The 25,479-nt window shown below is 36.5% G+C and overlaps 1 protein-coding gene across 2 annotated transcripts in view; it reads left to right on the forward strand.

The window, feature by feature from the left end:
- Positions 1–247: 247 nt before the first annotated feature.
- The window catches only part of AEBP2 (AE binding protein 2), a 136,768-nt gene continuing 111,536 nt past the window's right edge, over positions 248–25,479 (forward strand). The window contains exons 1-2 of one of the 2 annotated variants that reach the window (XM_057491931.1): positions 248–1,147; positions 19,011–19,218. In XM_057491931.1, the coding sequence (XP_057347914.1) occupies positions 483–1,147; positions 19,011–19,218 (873 nt within the window). In that variant the 5' untranslated portion in view covers positions 248–482. The remainder of the gene's footprint in view (positions 1,148–19,010; positions 19,219–25,479) is intronic. The other variant, XM_036889441.2, reaches the window with a different exon arrangement.

A 25,479-nucleotide genomic window follows, 5' to 3' on the forward strand; every position in this document is an offset into this window, starting at 1 on the left:
GACACTCCCCAAACACCCCCGGAATGAAGGACTTTATCGTGAGAAGTCGGAGGGCTGTGAAAATCCCCGGTTTTCGTTCTGCGTGTCGGCCCGCTGCGAGGCCGGGAAGGCGTGGGAAGGCCCCGGGGAAACTCTGCGAACTCGGCGGGCCGGGTCGGCGGCCGGGCGGGGCCCCGGGCGGGCGGGGTTGGGGGGGCGACGCGGGCGCGGATTCGCCGCCCGGGGGAGGCGCTGCCTCGGGCCTCCGCGCAGGCGCGCAGCCGCTTCAGCGTGAGTGCGCGCAGCGGCGCGCCTGTCCCCGCGCGGGCCCCGTAGCGCGTGTGCAGCCTGACGCAGCCCGCGGGCCCTCCTCCTGCTCTGCAGCGGCGGCGGCCGAGTTTTGGGCGTCTGGGAGGGGGCGAGGGACGAGAGTGGAGAGAGGGCGGCGGCGGCGGCGGCGGCGGCGGCGGCGGCGGGCAGGAGGGGGAGGAGCAGGCGCCGCCATGGCCGCCGCGCTCACCGACATGGCCGACCTGGAGGAGCTCTCTCGCCTGAGCCCTCTGCCCCCTGGCAGCCCGGGCCCGGCGGCGCGGGGCAGGGCCGAGCCCCCCGAGGAGGAGGAGGAGGAGGCGGAGGAGGAGGAGGAGGAAGAGGAGGAGGAGCAGGCGGAGGCCGAGGCGGTGGCGGCGCTGCTGCTGAACGGCGGCGGGGGCGGCGGCGAGGCGGAGACGATGTCGGAGCCGAGCCCCGAGAGCGCCAGCCAGGCCGGGGGGGACGAGGACGAGGAGGATGAGGAGGAGGAGGATGAGGAGGAGGAGGAGGAGGACGGGAGCAGCAGCAGCGGCGCGGGCGAGGAGGAGAGCAGCGCCGAGAGCCTGGTGGGCGGCGGCGGCGGCAGCAGCAGCGACGAGACGCGCTCGCTGAGCCCCGGCGCCGCGAGCAGCAGCAGCGGGGATGCGGACGGCAAGGAGGGCCTGGAGGAGCCCAAGGGGCCGCGGGGCGGCCAGGGCGGCGGCAGCAGCCGCAGCAGCGTCGTCTCCAGCGGCGGCGACGAGGGCTACGGCACCGGGGGCGGCGGCGGCAGCAGCGCGACCTCCGGGCGCCGGCGCGGCAGCCTGGAGATGTCGTCGGATGGGGAACCGCTGAGCCGCATGGACTCGGAGGACAGGTCAGTGCGCGGAGGCGTCTGCCTTGCTCCCGCATGGGGCCCGGGGACTTCGTGCGGGATCCCTCCCCGCTGCCCGGGACCCCGCCCCGTCCCCAGGCCCTCAACTCGGAGTCACTCCCGGCCGCCGTGGCGTCCAGCTCGGCCCTGACTCCAAGCCCGCCTCCCCGCCCTTGTCTCCGCGCTCTGCGGACCCGAGGACAGTTCGGAAACAGCCCCCAAAGCGGGCCCGGGGCTCCGGGAGGCCGCACCCTAAGGGGGCCCCGACGCGCACACCTCGGGGCGCACGGTGGCCTCGTCTGGCCCTGTTCGCGGACACTTGTCACAACGGTGATTGACAAGCGTTTTCCAACATGGCTGGTCTCGCCTGCATTTAACAGAACTTCCTAGTTCAGGAAGGAGACCCCAACGATCACTTTTCCCTACTTAGAAAAGGGAAGACTATTCTTTCACATTTCGTCAGTGACCCCCAAATTCCCCCACGTGTGGTCGTTTATACGGTCTCCAAAGCGGTTGTAGTAACTTTGTTTTGTGATCGAATCTGGGAGAAAGTTTAAAACACGTATAAAATCATTGTAGGAAAGAAATGAATTGATGTCCTTTAAAGTAACTACGGAGATCAAAGAGAGTTGGAATTCTAACAAAATACAGTCTTGAAGGTAATGCTTAAACGTGAGAGTCAAATTTTGGCTGATAATTAAAGTCCTGTATTGGAGAGCTCTCTGAAGAAACTAACATTTTTTCTAAAGCTTGTTAGAAAAAACTTGGAGACTGACAAAACTGCACTTCATGTTTTTCGGGCCATTAAAAATTTATTGTAGTATGTTTCAGTTATCCTTTTAATCAGTTTGGAAAACTTCACATTTTTAACCAGTTATTAACATACTTTCCTAAATAGAACTACTGTCATGCATATTATACTGCTTCTAAAGTATATTAGCATTTATCTTGATCATCTGCTAATGTTTTGATACGAATTTTTAACAATCGATATTGACTTGGATTTAAAAGTTGTTTAAGTATTCTAAAGTTCTAGGAATTTCGATTAACTGATGAGAAGAACACTTTGGTTTACTTTTACAAATTGCAATTTAATTTTACAAGGAATACAAAGCTCTAAATATTTTTAAAGTAAAGCATTAGGCTCTGACACTTAATATCCGGTCAAGAAAACATCTTGGAGGGGGTAAAACAGACTGTACACACCTTAGAAAAATTGTACTGGACTATAAATGTATGGCAGGAAGGAAAATGTGTTGAAGAAATCAAAAATTGATGTGAACTGCACAATGAAGCATGTGTTATTTACCATTTTATTCTATCTTTCTTCATTGGTACTAGGAGATACTGGAAAGTTGACATCAGTTTAGGCACTCAGCATCTACCACAGTTCTTCCGTTTACCTAGTACACAACACACACACTTAAGCTTTGCTTGGCACTGCACAATTTAAATGTCTCAGTCATTTCATTCTCACAACTTTGGTGCAAGATAGATATTATTTTGACTTCAATTTAGTTGATGAAGAAACAAGTTGAATGTAGAAACAGTAAGTGCAGAATGGAAGTGGTGGAGTTGGATCTGAACAAAGGTTCTCAACTCCCCTACTATGTCCACTTTACATGTTAGAATAATTCACCTTTAATAAGCTGTATGTGTCAGTTTTTTTTTAAAGTTAATATCTGCCCCCTATGTTCCTTTATGAGGTAATGAATTATTTGGTCAAGTAATATTTCAGGAAGTGGGAGTTTTAGCTTCATTTCATATTTATTAGATATTCATTTGACTAATTTTTACATCCTTCGGAGAGTAAGAATTAAGGGTATGGTGCCGCAAGCCCAATCAGGTTAAAACTTGATAATGAAACATACTTACTTAAACACGAGAGACTACAAAATATTGTAATCATTTTATCATTTCAGCATAATAGATGTATCACTTGTATGAGAAAGCATTACATTACTACTGAAACTGGTTGTCGTCTTGATAATCCTAATTCTGAAATGCCCCTTGTTGCCTTTAAGAACTTTTTTTATAAGAGTTGGTATAAATTTGGAAAGGGTGCATAGTGCTTATAAACTGTCCTGAAGAATACACCAATCTGTGGATTTTATAGATTGATTTCATGGTAGGAAGTCTTGATTTTTTTTTTGTAACTGATGGAAGGATATCATGGTTTTAAAGTACTTTTAAAAAACTTGAGGCATTCCTACTGTTAGGATTTTATCAGAATTTACTGTTTCTATTACAGTGTCTATTCAGTTTTTCCATCCCTTTGAAATTCGATCATAATTTTTAGGTTAACATACTTTAGAATTGGTGACATATCTTAAATATTTCTAACTGTAAATACCTCCTTTTACTAAAGAATTAAATACAAAGACCTAGATACTAGAACTTGTGATCAGTTAAAAGTATAGAGTGGAAGTGTTGTGTGGTGGAAAGTGACCAATTTTTTAAATGATTAAGTAATACTTGGTATAAAAAACATTGATTATTTTCCCCAGGAGAGGGTAATTCAAAAGCAGCGTAAGTGTAATAATGTGTCTGTTTTTGGTATAGTTAGAAAAACTGAAAGTTGATAATGTAGTTCACTTTTACTTTTCTTTGTTATAAAGTAATGGAATTTTCTTTGAGGGGAATATTTTTGCTATGTGAGACCATTAAAAACTAGCTTTTCATTTACTTTGACAACCTAAGCTTAAGTACTTTTTAAAAAGTTAAACACTTTAATTTTAGAGACTAAGTTAACTTTTAAACAGAACCTTAGAATTCAAAATGCTTCTGAAATTTTTATGAATACATGAAAGTACTCTTAACTCCATATCTGTGTAAGTGAACTTATAATAACAGCCTGTTTTGTGGTTGTCCTTTTTTTAATACTATGTTTTTTTTTTCTCAACTAGAATATAAGCCATGGCCTTTTCTTTGAAAAGGCTAAGACCACTTTCAGCCACTTTCATCAGACTTTCTGGGAAAATCCAGGTGTCTTGTGTAAAGTGCATGTGTAAGGATGAGGTGATAGGGAAGGGCATATAGTTTGAAACTTAAAGATCAGCCAAGTCCACCGCCCTTGTCATTTTGTGGATCAAAATTTGAACTCCCAGTCATTTGAGTTGCAAAACTTTGAGGTGTAATTAAGATTGTTTTGACACTGGGAGATGAGGCTTATATTGCCCAATTTCCCAGTAATATGGTGGGGAAGATCTTTTTCTATTATAGAGACTAACCTTTTAAATCAAATTAATACTGCAAGGCTGCATGTTGAAGTTATTGTCAAGATTTATTAAGGACCTGTATGGTTGAGGTAATAAAATACTTTCATGTAAAGCAGTATTTTGCTCATACTTCATATTGGAATTCCTTTTCACTCTACCCCTTTGAACTCTGAAGCAGCTGTCCATAGTCTTCTGGAATCCCTTTTTTAGCTACCTTTTTATTTTGATTACTTTTACTGAAAAGGGCTTCTAGTATGTCTCAGTTTTCATTGGTGACATACTATAATCTCAGTTAAGGAGGGTATCGATCACTGTATGATAAAACACTAAAACAACCAGAAATAAAACAGATTCAGGATTGAATTTACATGGAGAGACTCTAAGGGGTCTTTTTACTTGTAAGAAATGACTACTTCATTGGGTCAGAGACTCCTGTGTGTAAGCTAATTTGCTACCAAAGAACAGGTATTTATTAAGTGCAGGCTTTTTACTGGATACTGTGGGAAATGGGGAGACAAATTGCTAAGTCATCCCTCTTGCATGTGGCTGTGAGACTTAATTCCAGTGTAGGTTTTGCTGTAGCTCCTAGCACAAAACTTCATTGACTCTACTGTAAACAAAATTAGAGATTTTACACCTTGCCAGTTATATTAGCTATTTATTGCTGTGTAACAAACTTCCCCCAGACTTAGCAACTTTAGAGTACAAACATGGTTTCTGAGAAGTTAAGAATGGAAAGGCTTAGCTGGGTGATTCTCGATCAGGGTTGGTGAAGTTGCAGTGAAAATGTTGGCCAGCACTGCAGTAATCTGAATGAAGGCTTGAATGGGGCTGGAAATCCATTTCCAAGATGACTCATTGTAGTTCGTGGCAGGGGGCTTCAGATACTCACAAGGGGGTATCTCCAAAGGGCTGTTTTTGTGTCATCCTGATAGCAGCTAGTTTCCCCCAGCCCAAGTGATCTGAGAGAGCAAGCAAAAAGCCACAAAGCCTTTTAATGACCTAAATGTACCTGCTCACATTTTACTTTATGTGTCTTCATTTAGCAGAAAAATTTTCCCTACTTTTCTTTCCATTCATACTCTGATATACAATAATTGCTTCAGTTTTTTGTTGACTGAGACAATCTTTGAAAACCTATCAAAATGTCATGATGAATTTTTTCCTGGCTTTAATTTATTTTTGCTTTTAATTCCCATGTTTGTATTTTGTCTGTTTTTTCCTCTCTGTTTATGGGTCTGTTTTGTAGGTGGAGGGATGTAAAATAGTCCAATATAAAGAGCCTTGTAATCTGAGTCAGAGGACCCAATTCACATCTTAGTATTGCTATCTATATTGTGATTTTAAGTAATATCTTTGAGCCTTAGTTCCACGGTTAGGTTTTACCATGGAGGTGTTCAAACATCCAGTTGGATTTCTGTGAAAGCCCTGTGAGCTCCTCTGAAGAACCAGTGTTACTTGAAAGCCAGCTTTTTGCTCTTGTAGGATGGTGTATTTGAGAGCAGGGACAATTTAGCTCATTTAGATCTTTGTAGTATTGAACATAGTGCCTTGGATATGGCGAATATTCAATTAGTTACTAGAATTAATTGAAACACCAACAATAGAATTTATTTAAAGGAGACTGTAAACTGAGGGACAGGAATTGTTTCCTTTGGTTGGATCATTGTATTTGGTATTGCTGAGTTTAAGGCCAGTATTTCTCTTGGGGTGCACTCCCAAGACCTGTGAGATACTATATAAAATTTTATGTGGGCATTTTTCTGAGAAGTTGTAAACAATTTTCATTAGATTTTTAAAAGGAGTTTGGTCTAAGTTAAAAACTACCAATTTAGAGGAGACCCAGAGGTACCTGTTAAATGTTGGTTAAATGATCAGAAAACTCTGAGTTTGTAAATTTCTCTATAAAGCATGTTTTTATAAATGGGTATGAGTTTGGAAAAACTGAAATGGATAGACCCCAAAGGGCTTTAAAAAAAAAACCATTGTTTAGAAGCATTTACTGTATAAAAATGTTTAACATTTCATCAAAGTTTAATGGAAATTTTGAAGTGTAAGAGGGAGAAAGTATAGGGACAGTAGTGTTTTAGAGTGATCTGAGTCAGGGTTGTTTGGGTTTGAATTTCGGCTCACTTAATCTCAGGGACATGGGACGGTATTTAAGTTATTTAACATCTTACTACTAGTTCAAGTTTCTCATCAGCAAAAGGGGGACAATAGTTATATCCTGTAAGATTGTTATGGGATTACATGTAAGAGTATTTGGCACACAGTTTATTAAGTGTTTACTATGTAATTGGTATTTTTTCCACAAGTGTACATAGAACCCCCATTATGTGCCAGGTACAATTACAGGTGCTGGGTACACAGCAGTTAATAAAGCAAAGCCCCTGACTTCAAGAGTGGGGGAGACAGACTGCACAAATGAACTGATAATAGCTAGTAATACTCTACTACTGTGGTGAAGCAGTGTAAGACCTGAAATGTCAAAAAGGACTGTACCAACTGTTAAATGTGTGGCAAGTATCTGGGAATTAGTGCTGCAAACACTTGCAAAAGGATATGTGTTAGACCAAATTATGGCATTACAAATTTACATTTTTTAATACATTTCCTTAATACACATAGCTATTCTGTGGATGATCTAAGAAGGCTCATAATACCTGTTATTTTTCATTGTTTTTACAATGCAAGTGAAGCTAGTGGTCTATAAGTAAAAAGCTTTGGGGTATGTTTTCTAGTAATGGCAATGGATTTGCAGTGATCTAATCACATGTTGAGTTCATTTTTAGGACTAATAGTTTGCATTTGTGAAAATGATAGTTATATTGATCTTATAAGTAAATATACAATTTTGGGCATGGATAAATCAGATGAATGTATGGTTTAAAAAATCATTTTATGCACTTATTGATGGTTACCGCTGTGTCTTTTTTAGTGATAGAAAAAATGTAGTGTTTCCCCAGATACCTGGTTTTTAAAGAGAAGACTAAAAAGATGATTCCATTATTTTCTAGTTTTTCTGTAAATTGTGACACAGCACATTAAAATTAAAACTGGGGAGTATTTTAGTGACTGACTAATGCTGTCGTGGGAGAGGGGAATTGAATTTTAGGGTTAGGTGAATGATGAAGAGAAACTTCTAGAGAGCCTAAATGAAACTTACGAAGGAAAAATCCTAGCATATTCAGGAGACTTCCTGCCCAGGTGGTAAGATTCATGTTGAAACTGGGAAGTAAGAATTAATGGCTAAAGTGGACCTTTCACACCAACACAAATGCGTACTCTGTTAGTGTAGTTTTGTGAATTAGTCTTTTGCCTCTCAACTTTTGTCTTTCTAATTTCTATTCATATTCAAGTCTTACCTTGAACATTTTCTTAGGCAATCCAGCCCTCATTCTTTCTTAGAAACATTGCTAGCACTCCCAAGTTCTTACTGCCCTTTCCACAATTTGAGTAATTATTTACTGTTTATCTCTGTGAGAATAGAAACCATGTGTGTTTTGATCATTGCTCTATGCACAGCACCTGGCACAGAACTTGACATTTACTGTAATTTTAGGTATTCTTAAATAGGTTTTGGATGAATGATGAAACTCGTGTATCGAAAATTACTCATGTGGCAAACAAAGGTAGAGAAGGAAAGTTTGGGAGCTGGGAGACCAATTAGGAGGTAGTAGGAATAGTACAGGTGTGAAATGAAGTCTTGAGCTGGGTGGAAGTTGGGGGAAAAGTCATGCTTGAGAAAGTGAATGAAAGGAAAGAAAAGCTAATATCCTGAGTGGTCTATAAGAAAAATGTTATTTCTATTAAAAAGTTTTTTCTTGAGGATTTAATTGGAACAATAGCTTACCTTATTTTTCCAGACACTTAAAATAGTCTTTCACTAAAACAATGAAAAGAACTCTGGGTAGTGAAAGAACATGGACCTTAAGTCAGAAAAGAGTTGTACTACTGTAGTTTAACTTCTCAGAAGCTGTTTTCTTACCAGTAAAATCGGAAAAATATCTTAGTGCTATGATTAAGTGAGATGTGGAATATATAAAGGCCCTAGGGCTATATTTAATTCACAGGGTCATTTATCCTCCCATTTCACACACACAGATACATGCAAAGAATACTCTGGTGAGAGTAAGTGATCAGTATTGTACTGGCTTTACTAGAGACTGCCTGTAGGAAATTTGGCAATTCATTTAATTTCTCTGACCTTCAGATTGATCCCTTTTCTTAAAAGTGAGAGTTTTAGACTAACATAAAGTAATTTGGAGCTCAAATGTGATGATTCTGCTGTAGACTTGGCAAATGCTCTAAATGGAAGTCAGAACAAATAGATAGATAATATTTATATGTTTTTAAATGCAGAATATTGCAAGTGTGGGTTTGCTATATCCAGGATCTCAAAGATACTTTAGATAGTTTCTTCTGGGTTCAGAAATCATCATAATTTTAATCTTCATTGTGTTGTACTGAAATATCCGTTTGTATTTGTCTTCTCTAGGCTATAATATTTTTAAGGTTAAAATCAGGTCCTAATTAACTTTTATACTTGAGCACATATTGTACTTGTTTATTACATTGCCTAGATTCAGCAACTCAGCTGAATGTCAGTGTTCCTGATACATATTTCTGTTTTCTCTCTGTCATTAGTGTGGCTGCATGAAACAAGGGGGGTGCCTTATATCTTCCCCTAACTGTTTTTAACAGAATGTGGACATGTGGAAATAGTTTTTGAAAAAAGTTCTGATTTGAATGACTTAAAAAAAGCAGATTCCCCCAACTTATATTTTGTTCCCTAACAAGAAAATTAATTTGCATACTATTTTAGGAGAAATCTATTGTCTAATTTGCTTAAGAATCTGAGATTCTTGAGCTTAGTGAAAGAATTTTGTGATGTTCAGTTCATTGCATTCTCACAACCAGTGCGGTGGGGGAAGTGCACAGATGATGACTGGCCCAAGCCACACAGCTCCTTGAGCAGGCAGTCCTCGCTGCCGACATGGGCTTAGTACTGTGCTGCCTCTGTGACTTTTGTTAATAACCTTCCCCATGGAAGTTTAATTAAAGTAGTATAAGTAAATGGCTATTTTAATTTTCAACCTGTTTCTTTTGTGAAGAAAACTTAGGTGCTTGAGTTCACTTACATTTCTGGGCCTTATTTTTTTTCATTTGTGATAATAATATATATAGTTAGCTTAGACCCCTCAAGACTATGAAATATAAAGTTAATTTTTAATTCAGTTATAGGGGTATAGAGAGTTTTCACTGACATTTTATTTCTTTGACACTTTTCAAAGTCCCTAACTGGCTGTCTGGTTTTCATTTATTTATGTTTCAAGTTTCTAGAAAAGATGAAGTGTTACCAGTTAGAGAAAACACAGAGATTTTAGGAGGGTATTTGTATTTCTCGGTAAATACCCTTACTAGTTCATTTCTAAAGTATGAAATTTTTGTCATTACTTTTTATAAATACTTGATAAAGTACTAAGAGTGAATGAATCAGCAGTAAACTTTTTAGTGCTTTAAATTCTAAATTCATGCTGGCAGTCATTTGAAACGTCTTTTGATGTGAGCAGTACTGTAGTCAGTCATTCTTTGAAATGGGTATAGTGAAATTATCTGGTCAAATCATTTTTATGATTTAACACTTAATTTAAAAATCACCAAATATGTGATTGCTTCTGTATAAAATGGGTGTTGTTCTTTATAGCAGATTTTTTAAAAACGTCATTGTGTATAGACATTTTCTGGAAATCTTTTTAAGAAGGTAAAAGATAACTCCTTATACTGTAACTGTATTGAAATAGAATATTCCTATTAGTCTTCTTGAAGATAATTGCTTGCTGATCTCTTAAGCTGAATGAAAAATGTAGGTGGAGTAATCTTAAAGGGCAATAGGCTAGACATGAGAAACTTAATGTGCATAGTGGTGTTATAAGTATTCAGCTTATTTGTTTTCCATAGGCTCTATTTCATCATTGTTGCATAAAGTCCCTTTTGGCCAATTTAGTGAGTGCTGCTGGGTCTTGGGGAAAAATCTTTTGTCTTTATTCAGAGAAATAATTGGGGGATAGAGAGTAGTCTTTTCTTGATTAGAAAAATCCATTTTAGCTTTTAAAATTACAGTGGTAATAGCTTGTAATTACAGAGATAATAGTAATAATAATATCTCGGTTTTGGGTAATGATTTTTAGTGTGCCTCTAATTAATTTTTATGATTATCTCAGTGTGACAAAGCCATATATTTTACTTGCCTTAAAAAATTGCACTGAAATTTGTCACTAAAAACTGTGAGCATTTACTATGTGCAAGTACTAGCTAGATTTAGGAGTTTAAATGAGAAGTTTATGGGTGTTTCATAGTACAAATAATACAGATCAAAAGGAAGCCAAATTCCTTCCATCTTAGGTGAGTAGGAAGGGCCTTAGGGAAATTCAACTTGAGCGTGTATAACACATGTAATAAAATAGGCACTTGTCTTTACTTTTTTTTCCGTAATTGCTTCTGAGTTTAAAGATCTAAAGATGACAACATCATAGCAGTTTGGAAGGCAAAAACCAGGTGGCCTTATAGAAATCTGATATCTAAATTCCTTAACCCCGTTTAAGACCAATTTCAATAACTATTTGTTCTTGATAAATAAAAACTAAAGTGACTGGCACTTTGTCCTTGGAATGAGTATTTGGAGTTGGGAGCTGATGTCTGTTTCAGTGGCCTGAATTCTAAATTTGAGACAACTTCTACTGGAGGATAGTGTTGTTTTCTATGACTTACGTTGAATTAATTCTTCTGTGAAGCCAATTGACTTGTAGGAGTCAAACTTAATAGTTTATCTTATTAGTAAAACTGTCTGCCCAAATCAGTCAAAGTATATGTAAATGATAAATATCGTGTGTGTGCGTGTGTGTGTGTGGGCGCACACACTATAGACATACAAAGCAAAGGAACAGCTTCTGAAACTGTCAGTTATTTTGATGTATCATATAGACTGCATTTCAGTATTCCTTATATTACTTAATTTAAGAATTAAGTAAATTAATTTCTTTACTCAGATTTTTCCTTTGTATAAATGTGGCATGGTTTGGCATTAGTGTTTTGTACTTGTGTCATTTGGGGCAAGTCACATAATTTTTGTGTAGCTCTTACCTCTTATGGTTGGTGTAAGTCTAAATGAGTTAAATGTATGTCAAGCATTGTTCTAGCTACCATGTCTGCATGACAACCACCTCCATTTAATGGTTTAAAACAATCGTTTTGCTTATGAATCTATGATGTGAGCAGGGCTTGGCAGGATTCATTCATTCCTGCTCCACTTGATGTCATCTTGGAGCAGCATAAAGGCTGGGGACTGCAGTCACCAGAAAGCTCCCTCACTGTGTGGCTCCTGGACCAAGAGGACTGAAACGGCTGGGAGCTGGCGCAGCTGGGGCTCTCCCGCGTCCCTCACCAGCTCTGTACTTCCTTTACAGGTTCTTTTCATCAGGGTGGCTTCAGGGGAGTCAGATTTCCTTACTTGGTAGTTCAGGGCCCCCAAAGTGTGCCTGAAGCTATATTGCCTTTCATGACCTAACCTTGGAAGTCTAGCAGTTTCACACTGTAATTGTCTCAGGCCTGCTCAGATTCAAAGGGAAGTAGTATGCACCCCTCACCCCCAAACACACACCTCTTGATGCCCCATTGTAAGAGGATGTGGGAAGGTGTATATAGTGTGGCTCTCTTTGGAAAATGCAGTCCCATACAAGCATATAGAACAGTATTGGGCATATAGCAAGGACCAGTGAGTGTTAACTATGTTATGGGAAATAAGATTTAAATAGAGTGCCTTACTTTTTGTAACTTACATAATCCCTTTTTCTTCTTAAGAGAGAATCATAAAATGGGACAGGCAGGCAGTTCATAGTTTTCTTTAAATACTTGTTTTTCTTTAAAACACATTCAGTTTTAGTGTTAATCTCTTTCTCAGTGCCTAAAATGTGCAGGGCACAAAATTATAGCCCATGCCAAAAAATGGAGGTGAGGAATGCTGTATGGATACAATAAGAGTTTCACTCTTAAGTTGTGTAATAGGTTTATAACTTCAGGCTTTTCAAATATATAGAATTATCTTAAATGCTTTGCAGTAGTTTGAATTTTAACCTTTGATAATTTTGATTATAATTGTGAGAGACTACTGCTTTCTGGTAGTGAGTGGCAATTTTATTATAGGTGAAAGGAACATCACTGGTCAGCTAAATAACAGCTCATCTTGAATGGTCAGGGAGCCCGTGGGAGGGGTTTCAGTGTTGCTTGTAAATACTTCGATTTATATGTTTTTTGATAAATACTTTGAAAACTATGTATTTTTATCTAAAACTTATTACCAATTACAAAGCTAAGCTATGTTTTAATGCTTGCTCTGACCCTGTTAAATGCTCCTTACTAGAATTTCTCTCTCCCTTTATGTTATGCCACTTTCTTCAGTCCATATGAAGGACTGTGTTCCATTCTTTAAAAATTAGAATTATAGACTATTTGTTTTATAGACTATCAGTTGTAAAGTATGAACTGCAGACTTCCTAAAGATTATGTTTTTCATTGACAGAACAAAAGTAAAACTACCTGATTGTTTAGAGAATAGGGAGAATAACTTAGTAACTTCAGATCCTGAAGAAAGTGGTTTAGATGCCTTGATACCCTGTTTTCTTCCTACATTCTTTAAGTTTATGTGCCTTTTATCCTTTTTGTCACTACTAGGTACATAATGTAGTTCAGTGATTTCCAGTGTTTCAGTGTAAAAGGACTATCCATTTCATAGTAGTTTGACAATATTGAGGTCTGTTGAGAAAATAAAGTCTCAAATCAATTTACAGATTTTAAGTAGTAGATGAAACTTTGTCTCCAAATGAATTTTTATATGCAACTCCAGTGCATAAGACAAATTAACATTAATTTATGAAGTCAGAACATTAAAGCTTCTTAGATGAATTTAAATTTGAAATGGGGTTTGTGGATGACACACATTAATGTCAGTTTTGGCATCCAGACAATTTCCTTATTCTCTTCTGGCTGCTTAGTCTTGAAGATCTGACTTGCAGATACGGGAGCTTGTTTCTCAGTCTCCATCTACTGTGCTTTAGTTCTGCTGATGGAGAGCTATGAAAGGGGATTACTAGTGTGGAAATTTTGTTTGAAAGACACCATTATTTGATGATCTTAATTGTCTTTGCTTCATAATCACGATTGCAAAAATGACCAGAACTTAAAACTTAAGCAGTGAAACTCTTATCATGTTTTGTGTCAGCCCTTAAATTTGTTACCAGATACCTGGCTAGACCGCTAGGAGAGGAGAGCATGTAGCAAATAACTGAGTCTTCTTGGAAGGTGATTGGGTAAAGCATAGGTGTGTGATTTGCAAACCTAATTTATGTGACTGGACATGTGAAGGTCCAAATTAGGGTTGGGGAAACACCAGTGCAGACCTGCAACTTTGCTAATCCATGACATGTTTATAGGAAATTCTGAAAAATATAAAGTTCTTATATTTTAATTTCTTTGACAATAAATTATACTGTATTTCAAATTATATACCCATCTCCCTTTCAGGTCTCTGTCCTCAATCCTTTTTTAAAGTTAGATATTTCAGCAGACATCATTTAAGAGTAGGGAGAAGAAAAAAAGACCAGAGTTACCAAGGAAAATCTGCAGCACAAATACATTTCCTCACAAGTAATTGAAAAGAAGACTGCAAATAAGGCTGCTCCTAACTCACTTGACCTCAGACTGAATTTCACATTAACTTCAGAATAATATAAAAATATTGCAGGTCAGAAACATTGTCTTTCCAATCTGTTTCAGAGAAACATTTAAGTTTTGCATCAAATATAGTCTAGATCAGTGGTTCTCAAGCATTTTGCTCTTAAGGATCCCTTTGCTTACTTAAATATTGAGAAATAATGAATTTTGTCTCAGTAAAAAAGTTATTGAAGAAACCAAAGAGCTTGTATTTATATGGGTTTTATTTATCACAGGATTAGAAATTAAATCTGAGAACTTTAAAAACATTTATTAATTTATAAAGAAGCCAATTATATGTAACATAAACTGTATTTCTTAAATGCAAAAAACTTTGCCAGTTAAAATAGAAGAGTGACATGTTTTATATTTAATATATTTTAATATCTGGCTTAACAGCTAGTTTTTCATATCTGGTTCAGCCTTCAGTCTTGTTGGCAACCAGTTGATTTAGTTGAACTATGTGAAGAAAATCTGGCCTCGTACAGGTATTTATTGGAAAAGAAAGGAGTATTTTAATAACTCTTAGATCATTGTGTGGCTATTTGATAATATGCCAAAACTTGATAAGTTAGTTTTTTACAGATGGTTTGCATTATGGAATCTGAAGCTGTGTCTGAACTTTTCTTACTCTGTTACATTGAGATCGGGGTCTTGTCCTTCTCCATCATGACAACATGACATCCATGAATTTCTCTGCTTCTGTATCTTGTAATTTAACAAGCTAATGTTCAGTTCCCAGTGTTGGCAACACTGTTGGCTGTGGTCACATCCACCATGCAGATGTTTTGCTTGGAAGTAATTTGAGTTCTCCAAGAGGGGGTTATTCTTGTATGTATGCATGGGTTGGCTCTTGAATTCCCAAAAGAAACCATTTTCATAAAATTCATGTGGTTAGTTTAGATGTTAGGGTAGAAAACTCTGGTCTGCCAGATAGTTTCTTACCAGGGCTCATGGAAAAGAGGATAAAAAGGAATGTTATGTTAAAGATGTCCCCTGTCCTTCTCTGAGTACTGCATTGGAATCTAACATACTGTGTGTGTGGTGGTTTGTATTTTTTTTTTCAATTTGCCAATTTTCTGTGTGTGTGTGTGTGTGTGTGTGTGTGTGTATATGTATGCATACTTTAGTGTATGTGTATGTGTATGCTCTGGTTTATCATTCAGCATGAGACAATTTCCTTAGATAGTCCTGGTCAATCTCAGTTGGGTAATAATAAAGATCTTTTAGACTCTTGTTACTTTAAGTGTACAGCATCAACAAATAGGCACTTCTTAAATACAACAGTAGGATCCCAGATCCTATCCCAAACTCACTGAATCAGAATCAGCAATTATGATCCCTGGTGATTGATAATCACGTTTGTTGGAGAAGCACTGCTTTAGATACTGAAACTGTCTGATTACTGTGCATGCGTTTTCTGACTTAGGTTTTCTTCCGAATACCAGGCTGCTTTTTATTCACATTTTACAGAATCAGTAGGTGTTCATTAGAGAGGAGAACTGAGTGAAAAATTTCAATATATATGATCCTAGAAATCTTACAAGATCAGGTGGGATGTCAGACCTTCTAGATCTGATCATCTTGTTATTTTAGTATTGTAGGAAGCAGGACACTGCGTTCTATGAAATCTGCACCCAGTCAGGGTCCCCTCGAAATCAGAGGTTACGTGTAACTTGACTCCTGTGTACCCTGCATCAGGACTGTTGCCTTCACCATTCTTAAGAATGGAGAGAGCCACTGGTTCCAGCATGCACCTAGGGGCAAAAGGGAGCCTGGTGGCTTAGGATCAGACACTTTGAGAAGGTGGAGAAACCTAAGTGGGGCTATGAAACAGGACTCAGTGGGCCTGCTAGGCTCTGGGAGGCTCTCTGGGGATGCCGAGCATGCTCCGTGTAGTGTCTCTTGAGTCTTCAGGGCATGGCACCTGCCCCTCACCCCCTCTGCTTTTGCATTCAGTCTGGTTTCCAAGGACAGACATACATTTTTTTTTTAATTGAAGTATAGTTGCTATACAATATTATATTGGTTTCAACATGGTTTGTCTCTTTAACTCCTGGATTATACTGTCCTTTATGAGGATCCATATCCCCATGAAGTACTGTTTTTCAATTGTATGATATTGCAGTAGACTTAATGTTCGTGGATATTTGGACTTGTAAGGTTCCCCTTCTGTTGTAAAATTTAATAAGCAAAAGTATATTAAGCACTGTGTAGACAGACTCTGTATTGCTAGTTGTCACACATATATGAGTCTCTTGACTTTGCTTAGTCTAAAGAAAATTGGTTTGGTTTCATTTTCAACTAATTTTGGACTTTAAAATAAAAGGTGTACAGGTTATGTGGTTAAAAGTGATAGGAAGGGATAGGTACAGTGAAAGCTTCTCTCCTACTCCTTGTCCTTCCCCAACATGGACACTTCTGTATATCCTTCAAAAGAGGTTTTTGCCCTTAGAGGATAGCTGTTTCTGTATGTCTTCCTCTTCCACTTAGGTAGGGAAGTTGGAACATTACTACACTGCACTTTTGTGGGTTTTTTTTTTTTTTACACATAACATTATCTTAGAGATTGTACCACAAGAGGTCATTGAGATTTGTCTCTTCTTGAGATCGTTTATAAATTGAGTGTGATTGGTTGTTCACTTAAAACTTAATATTTTATTTGCCTTTGGAGTTAATTGGTATTAAATACAGGTGTAAAAATAGGAGCTTTACAGTTACCACATTTTAAAATACATGAAGCACGTAGTAAGGAAAATAGGTACCATTTCACTGTTAAGGGCCTGTGAAACTTGAAATTTCTATGGCTCAAATTAAAAATTTGTATTTCAGTTATGTATTGACATTCCTCATTACTTGTACTTACTGTTAAATGCCTTAAGTAGTAATGTAGACTATTAGAAAGTATTGTGTATGGTTTAAGTAGTCTTTCTAACACTCATTTATGCTGTCACAAAATGTTGTTTCTGTCCCCAACTTGAAAATGTCAATTTTACTTATAAATTTCTCAAAATATTTAAAAAAAAATTGTATTTCAGTATAGGAAAACTACCATACCCATAATTTACTCCTGAAAAAGCAAACAAACAATAAAGAATAACTTCAGTTATTCAATAACTGATTCACATTTGAGAGTTTTGTAGAGATTAACAGTTTTAGAATGAATTTTTACAGTTGAAATTCAGAATCTACACATTGAGTGGTAGGTAGCTTAGATGGACTTTCATACTTGAATATCTTTTAAAGGGAAATGTGAGACATTTTTCTATCTGAAGCATCCTACAAAAACATTTTTGCTAGCTTTTTAAATGTATGTATTTGATGTTAGACATAATTAAGCTTACTTAATGAGTTAAAATTTCAGTCTGATTCCTACATGTGAGCAATTTATAAGGTGGTAATAATTATAGGTGAATATTTTTTATTTTTTATTTTTTTAATTAAGGTATCATTGATGTACAATCTTATGATAAAGTTTCACATGAACAGCATTGTGGTTTCAATATTCACCCATATTATCAAGTCCCTCCTGCACCCCATTGCATTAACTGTCCATCAGCGTACTAAGATGCTATAGAGTCATTACTTGTCTTCTCCATCCTGTACTGCCTTCCCCATGACCTACTTATATTGTGAGTGCTAATTACAATGCCCCTTAATCCCCTTCTCCCTTCCTTCCCACCCTGTAAGTGAATGTTCTTGTTTTTAGAAGGTGTATGCTGAAATAATTGTAGTTGAAATCTGTTTGCAGCTTGCAGGTGATTGACAAAAACAAAGTACATATAGCAAATAGGACAAAATGTTAATTGTTCAGTTCAGATTTAGATACACTGTTCTGTGTCTTTGAAATTTTCTGTAATACAAACTTGAGGGTAAGGAAGCATACCCCTTAAAAGTGAATATAATTTTCATAATGAACTGGTACTTAAATTGCAAGCAGATACATAACTTATGATGAATTTAATCTGAAATCATTCTTACTGTTGACCCTTCTGTGATTGAAGCTATTTTTATGTAGTCTCTTTATTGGGGAGATAATGAAAAAAGGAAATTAAAGCAAATTGCTTTTAAAATGAAGGCAAAAATGTGTTACGTTTTATTAAGATGTGAAATTTTGAGCATTAAAAATTATTCAATTTTATTTATTACCAGTATGTAATTTATTTTAGTAAGTAAAAGAATATGTATAATATATAATGCTTTGTTGAGTAAATAAAAAGTAAAAGGGATTGATTGCCATTTCAATCTTTGGTGGATAGAGATTAGTTAAAAACAAGAAAATGAGAGCCAGGAAAAAAGACATTTTATTTGGACTTGGGTAAGATCAGAGAAACTTTTTATTGCATGCAGTTTTCTCTGTTCAGCTTTTTTCAGGTGGGAAAATACAGCAAAATTTCCCAACTTTGAGATAGCAAGATAAAATGTATAATGTGATAGGAGTTGTGTCCAAACAGAAGAATAGATTTCAGATCAACAAGTGATTTGCAGAACTGTGAAGATAATCTTCTGATTCTGAATTATGGGCAGCTGGAAGCTTTATTATCATGCTCCTCAAACTGTGGAAGGGATGATGTGTGATGAGCTGTGTGCGTGTGTGTTTGTTTCATTGTCTTTATGATAGTATTGGGGAGTTCGTGTCTGTCAAAAGTTGCTTAAATTATCCCACATCTGGTTTTGAGTTACTAGCACTTTTTTTGCTTTGAATTTCACTTTATTGCTGACTAAATACTTTGGAAGCAATATTATTTTTTAATGCAAAATATGGTTAGTATGCTTAATTTCTGTGAAAGAGTGTCAAGTGGTAATCTTAATTATTTAAAAGATCATATTCATGTTAGTGAATTTCTAGGAATAACTCAGCCTTTTTTCTTCTTTTGTAGCATAAGCAGTACTATAATGGATGTAGACAGCACAATTTCCAGTGGGCGTTCAACTCCAGCAATGATGAATGGACAAGGAAGCACTACTTCTTCAAGCAAAAATATTGCGTATAATTGTTGTTGGGACCAGTGCCAGGCTTGCTTCAACTCTAGTCCAGATCTGGCAGATCACATCCGTTCCATACATGTAGATGGTCAGCGAGGAGGGGTTGGTTTTGTCATTTCTTTTTTTTTTATTCCCTGTTCTCATTAGTTTTATTAATTTATAATTGCTAATTAGGCTTTTTTTTTACCTCAGAGCAATTTGAGATTGTTTTTACACAGGTTTAATTTTTTCAAAAAAGTTTTCCTTTTATTTACTTTCCACATACCTGATGGAATCAAATTAAATAGAACATACTGTGTGTCGGATTTTAATTTGCTCTTAGATGTATTATCTTGTGGAAATTAGACTTTCTGAAATATAGTGGGAATATTATAAATGAATTCAGTGTATTATAAGGTTCTAATGTTCTGAGTTAGGACATTCAGGAATAGGCATTAAACAGGATTTCTGTTAGTGTGGTCCTAAATTATCCCTGACACTGAAATTAACTGGACAGATTATTGGTACCAGGGTTAGTATATACTGTCATGTTAAATGATAAACCTCACTCATTATTTGTGAGTGAGAATTGATCATCTTTCCCAGGTCTTTTCAAAGCTGACTTAGAAAGTTCTGATCGGTCAGTGTTAACCTGTTCCCTTTCAGGTATACATTTACTTATGTCAGTTCTTGGGATTTCTATTGGATAGTGAATAAAGAGCTAAGCAAATTAGAATCAAAGTGTAATGGAGTCAAATATTATTTATAATAATTTTTTTCAACTTTATGTTTGTTTTGAATAGTTATCACACTTAGTATGTTTTCCAGAAATTGTCATACTGTAAGCACAGGAAATTTATTAGGCCACACATTTTCTATCAGTATTCTATCACTATTTAGGTATATATTGATACTTAAATAGTTAAAGTCATCATGGTTTAAGTGAGTGGTTAAGTGTTTCCAGGGTTGTATTGATAATTACATTATATTATTAAATCTTTTTTAACATGCAAACAGATAAGCACAATTTTAACCAGAGTTGTTGCATTTGAAACTTCTTTTAAGAAATTTTGGCATTGTCACAATGTGTTAAAATATGTCAGCAATCTTTTGATTATATAAACTTGATAAGTAAATATTTGTCTTATTGTTATTTGAAATATATATGGTGTCAAGGTAGATAGTAGGTAGTGAGAACTGTGCCTACCATACGGTATTTTCACTGCATAACCTAGCAGCTCAGTAGTTGGGCTACTTTGGTAACAGTCTTGTCTTGTTTTCTTTTTTTAAATTGAGGTATAGTCAATATATATTCTTGGTTTCAGGTATACAATGTAGTGATTTGACAGTAACCTACATTTTTAAATGCTTGCCACGATAAGTGTAATTACCTTCTGTCAATATACAAAGATATTATAGTATTATTGACTATATTCCCTGTGCTGTATGTTCATCCCCATGACTAATTTATATTATAATTGGAATTTTGTGCCTCTTTATCCCCTTCACCTATTTTACCCCCCACAGCCCCTCCCCCATGGCAACAACCAGTTTCTTCTCTGTGTCTATGAGTCTGTTTCTGTTTTGTTTGCCTTGGTAACAGTCTTTTTTTTCCCTTCTCACATATATCACATTTTTAGTGTAAACTGTCTTTTAACCAAGTTGGTTTCCTGGTCATTACACATTTGCCTTTTGGGAGCCAGTGCTTGATGTCACTTGATATATTACTAAAGTATTTTTTTGAGCAGTGGCATGATGCTTTTTAGTCACTTGACTTACCACCTATATAAGGGATTGTGAGCTAGGTGGAAGATCGCTGGCCCCTCTTTGTAGGTGTGGGAGGATAAAGGTTGAGTTGGCACACATTTTTATGAGAATGTTTTTAGCTCCTAACAAATTTGTAGAACAAATGGAGGTACAGACTGAATGTGTCATATAATCACTGCAACTGCATGTATCTTACTCATTTTGCAGAGCTAGGAATGAATTCTTGGTATTTGTACAGTAAGTATAAACTTACTGAAATGAAAGCTCCCCCAGTGTTACTTCTTGAACCCTTATTCATAAAATTACTTCATTACAAATAAGATTCTCTGGTTAATTTTAAGAGTGATGCTACTTTGACCACAGACAGGAGTCCTGATCTCAGGAAGTCACTAATTGTTAAACTACAAATGTAAAGTATCAGAGAAGTGTAGAAAACAGATTATTTCTCTATACCTGACATCGTTATATAGACTAAACTTTCAGAATGAAGGATGAGTAAGAATTTGAAAACTGTATGGTACTGTATAAAATAGGAAATACTGATCTGATTTTGTGCTTTATGTTAGTTGGGATGTTTGATTTTTTTTAAAAAAAGTCCTCTTTGAAAGGAACTTCAAAATAACTTTTAACTTTTTAAGTGTACAGTTCAGTGGCATTAAGCACAGTCACACAGTTGTGCAGCCATCACCACTGTCCATTTCCAGAACCTGATTCCTTATCCCAAACTGAAATCTACCCATTAAACAATATTTCCCTATTCCTCCCTTCCCCAAGTTCCTGGTAACCACTATTCTACTTTCTGTCTTTCTAAATTTGACTATTATAGATACCTCATGTAAGTGGGGAACAATTGATTTTGATACATAAATGTTTAAAGGTTTCATATTTCTTTTCTCCAAAGTGTTAAAGTGTCATAATAGAACAGAAATTAATGAGGAATAAATTAGTAGCTCAGGACTATTTTATGCTTCTAATTATTGAAAGACAATTTTTCTGGAGCAATTTACTGCAATTACTAAAACCATCGCATAACCACTTAGAAATTTATTTTCCCTCCTTTAAGCTGTTTATGTTGCGATGTCACATGGACTTGAGATCAAGAGGAGTTTAGTTTTTCCTGACTTACTCATATATCAAAGTGGGTGGATACTTTATTCTGCATTAAAAAAATAACCATAAAACACCAAATAATGAATATAACTTTTCCAAGAAGGCTAGAGAGTGCTTTTTCCTGTTTAAAAAAAGACAAATAAGCAAAAAAAAATTTTTTTTCTTAAACCTTTTATGTTAACTACAGTAGAATTGTGTTCTTGGGTCCATATGTCTGTACACAACTAGATTTCAAAAGCTGTATTGAGCTGTTTTACTAATCAGATGTAAAATTCCAGTGTCCTCTTAATATACACCTAAGTCTTGGTAGGCAGGGAACTTCATCTTACAGGATTTCAGTGGGTCTGTAACATCCATTAGTGTTCTGTTCTTTCTGTTTTAACTGTTCCCCACTTTAAAAATGGTTGCCAGAAAGAAATCTGTTCATGTTTCTTGACACAGGACTTATTTACATGTTTCACTTCATTAAGTTTGTTTCTGTATATGTTCGTTGGTATGTTTGAAGAGAGAGAGAGCCAGAAGGAGATCTGGGAATTATTAGTCAGAGATTTAAACGAGGCCATTTACCTTTGTATGATAGTTAACATGATATTTGTAGACTCTCAGGGTTAAATTGGAATGCTGCTCGGAAGTTAAATCAATCTTCGCAGGTCACTTTGAGTTTTGATTGCCAATCTGGTATTTCCTGAACACAACCTGAAATTGGTTATATCTTTTGTAATTAAATGAGAAATATTTTATTCTTGTAATTTGAGTGTTTATTATTTCTGTCCTCTGTTTTATAAAATATCTTTTAACAGAGGAAATTGAAAATGTTAATACATTTAATGTGGCTAAAAATAATAGGATGCAAAATTATAGTTGTCATTTTAGACAGATCTTGAAAGCACAGAATGACGTGAGACAAAATAGTTATAAAAATATTTTGCTTCTCGTATGCTTTTATTTTGTTAAAGAATGAGCTGGTTTTTCCCTAAGAGCGCCAACAAACCATGAAATATCCATCTAACCCCTTCCTGACTTTAGATGTTGTATAACTTGCTTTATGTAAAATTTTTTTTGTACATTTTACTGCAAAAGGAATCTCATCCTTAGTAAAGCTAGGCTCCCCTCACTTTGAACATGTAAAATTATACTGCTTACCAGCTCTGTATTTATAATATATTTAGCTAATTTTAATTTACCTTACTAATAATTACTGAGTTTTCCTTGTGCACGCTTTCACTATCAGGTTGACTTATATTCTACTGCAATGAATTTTACATTTACTCACAGAAAGTTTTGATGGATTCATCTGTGTACTTCAAAAAGTGTAAGATGTTAATGACCATATAAGTGTAAGTGCATTTGTCTTTATCTGTACCGTCACACAGACACAGTAGGTGTAGACCATGCCTACGTTCAGATAAATACACTGGTATTCTAATTAATAAAGCTAGGCCTTAATTCATTTTAAGGTAGTATAGAGGAATTATTGACATATTTTGTTCTTGAAAAATACCTTTCATATTTGGGTTGAATTCCTATTATGCTTGGTTTTTCAGGGTTAATTTTTACAATGAGAAAGTTCCTAAAAATAGAGTATAAACTATTTTTCATGTACTGTGCATCTAAAAAGTCTGAACAAAGATCCTTTTGTCAGATTTTGGACTACCTCTTCTATCAGAGGATCTTCCAAATATAGATTAGGAAAGGAAATCTAGCTTTTAAACAGTTTTGTGGTTTTTGTGGATCTTTGATGTGCATTTTTAGTGCCCATTTCTGTATCAAGACTATCGTTGTGTAAGTTTAATGCTTCCTCCCCCCAAATTATCTCTCAGATAGTTCACAAACATTTTACCCACATATGGCTAAACATAGTTAGTTTTGGCCTGTTTACACCTATTTCATTTCCTATAAAATTCACTAGGCTGAAGTTTATGGTTTTTCTTTGAACTTGAAGGTGTTGCCCTAATAGTGTTACTAGACATTATTCCATCTGGAGTCTAGACTGTATGTATATCTACTCACAGTTAAGGCTATTATCTGATGGAATTAAAGGGTCTTTCATTTCTTCCATATTCATGTTTTTCATAGGAAAAAAATTAGAAGCCAGAGATTGTTTCTGTCCTGTAGTGCTTAGGTAATGTTAGGTAGGGGCAGTGTTTGAGTATCTGGTTGTCTTTTGAAAGTAACTCAGCAAATGGGTCACTTAAGAGTTAGGAGAATTAAATTCTTCAGTGTTACAAAAATTATTACATAAATCAAATTTTGTTCTCCCAAATACTTTGCTTTAAGGCATTTCTGTTTATGTGGTATGACTTGTGGGAGAGTTTTAAACCAACTTCTATTTGCTGTTTATTACTTGGATTGAAAGTTTAAGACTCTTGAGAGTCTAGTAGTCTTGAGTTGGGACATTGATAGCACAGATTATCTGTATGTGATTATCAAACATTGAATTAATTTCCACGGCATACAGGTATAGCTTAAAAAAAACTTGTTCTTTTTTGGGGTTCTTTTAAAAAAAGTAGCTTTTAAATCTGGGAACTTAAGGAATCATTTTATAAATGTATATAGTAGGGTCAGGAATTTTAAATATGCAGAAGGAAATGTTATGACTTGTATATCTGCTTAACTAACAAACTCACAAATCTGTTGTAGAATCAGGATATGCAGTAACATTCTCTAAACAGTCACATCAAACAAATAGCAATTGCTTCCTTAGAGATCTAATATAAAATGGTTTTGGTTTTGTGAAAATATTGATCTCAGTTATTTTAGACTTTAGACTTTTCTAGACTGAAAAATTTTTAGACTGTTTAATGATTGTTTTCTCAATTCTGTATGTGTCTTTGTTCTATTCTGTATGTAGTACATCATGGCTTTCAAGGTGTGACTCTGTAATTGTTCTTAGAAAAGACGATCCTATAAAGGGTTTTTTGAAGGTAATGATTAATAGATTCATACTTCTTTTACTAATTTTAGGGAGCAGTTTTCATTGTTCAGTATGGTGGAAATATAACTAGAGAGTTGGTATAGCATTAGTAGGAATATGATTATTAGATTGTTAATTGTTGGATTGATACTTTGCTAACACAGTTATACTCGGTTTCCTGAACCTAAGAATGTAAAACTGTCGTGATGGTCAAGTAGCTCATGCCCATTTGCAGTGATACTAATTTAACATTTTAGTAGATTTTGTTTGATTATCAAGATAACTGGAAATTATTGAAGAAAAATTATAACTTGATAATTTGATTTACTCATTCTTTGAAGATGAAACTTTCAGTATCCACAATTAGCATTTGACTATTTTGATTTATTTTCCTTGCTTCTTTATAGCTATTTTCCTGATATTATAATTAATTCAAGCTTGGTTCCTCATGCAGTAAATATGAAAATGGAAATAATAGTTCATAGTCCTAGTTCCTAGGGATATATTGCTAGTGGTCTGTATATTTCCTTCTAAATGACACTTTCGGATTGGTGTTGCCAGGTCCTTACTGAGGGATTGGACAGCAGTTTAAG

The sequence above is a fragment of the Manis pentadactyla genome, chromosome 14, assembly GCF_030020395.1.
Source record: "Manis pentadactyla isolate mManPen7 chromosome 14, mManPen7.hap1, whole genome shotgun sequence".
In the NCBI taxonomy this organism is placed as follows: Eukaryota; Metazoa; Chordata; class Mammalia; order Pholidota; family Manidae; genus Manis; species Manis pentadactyla.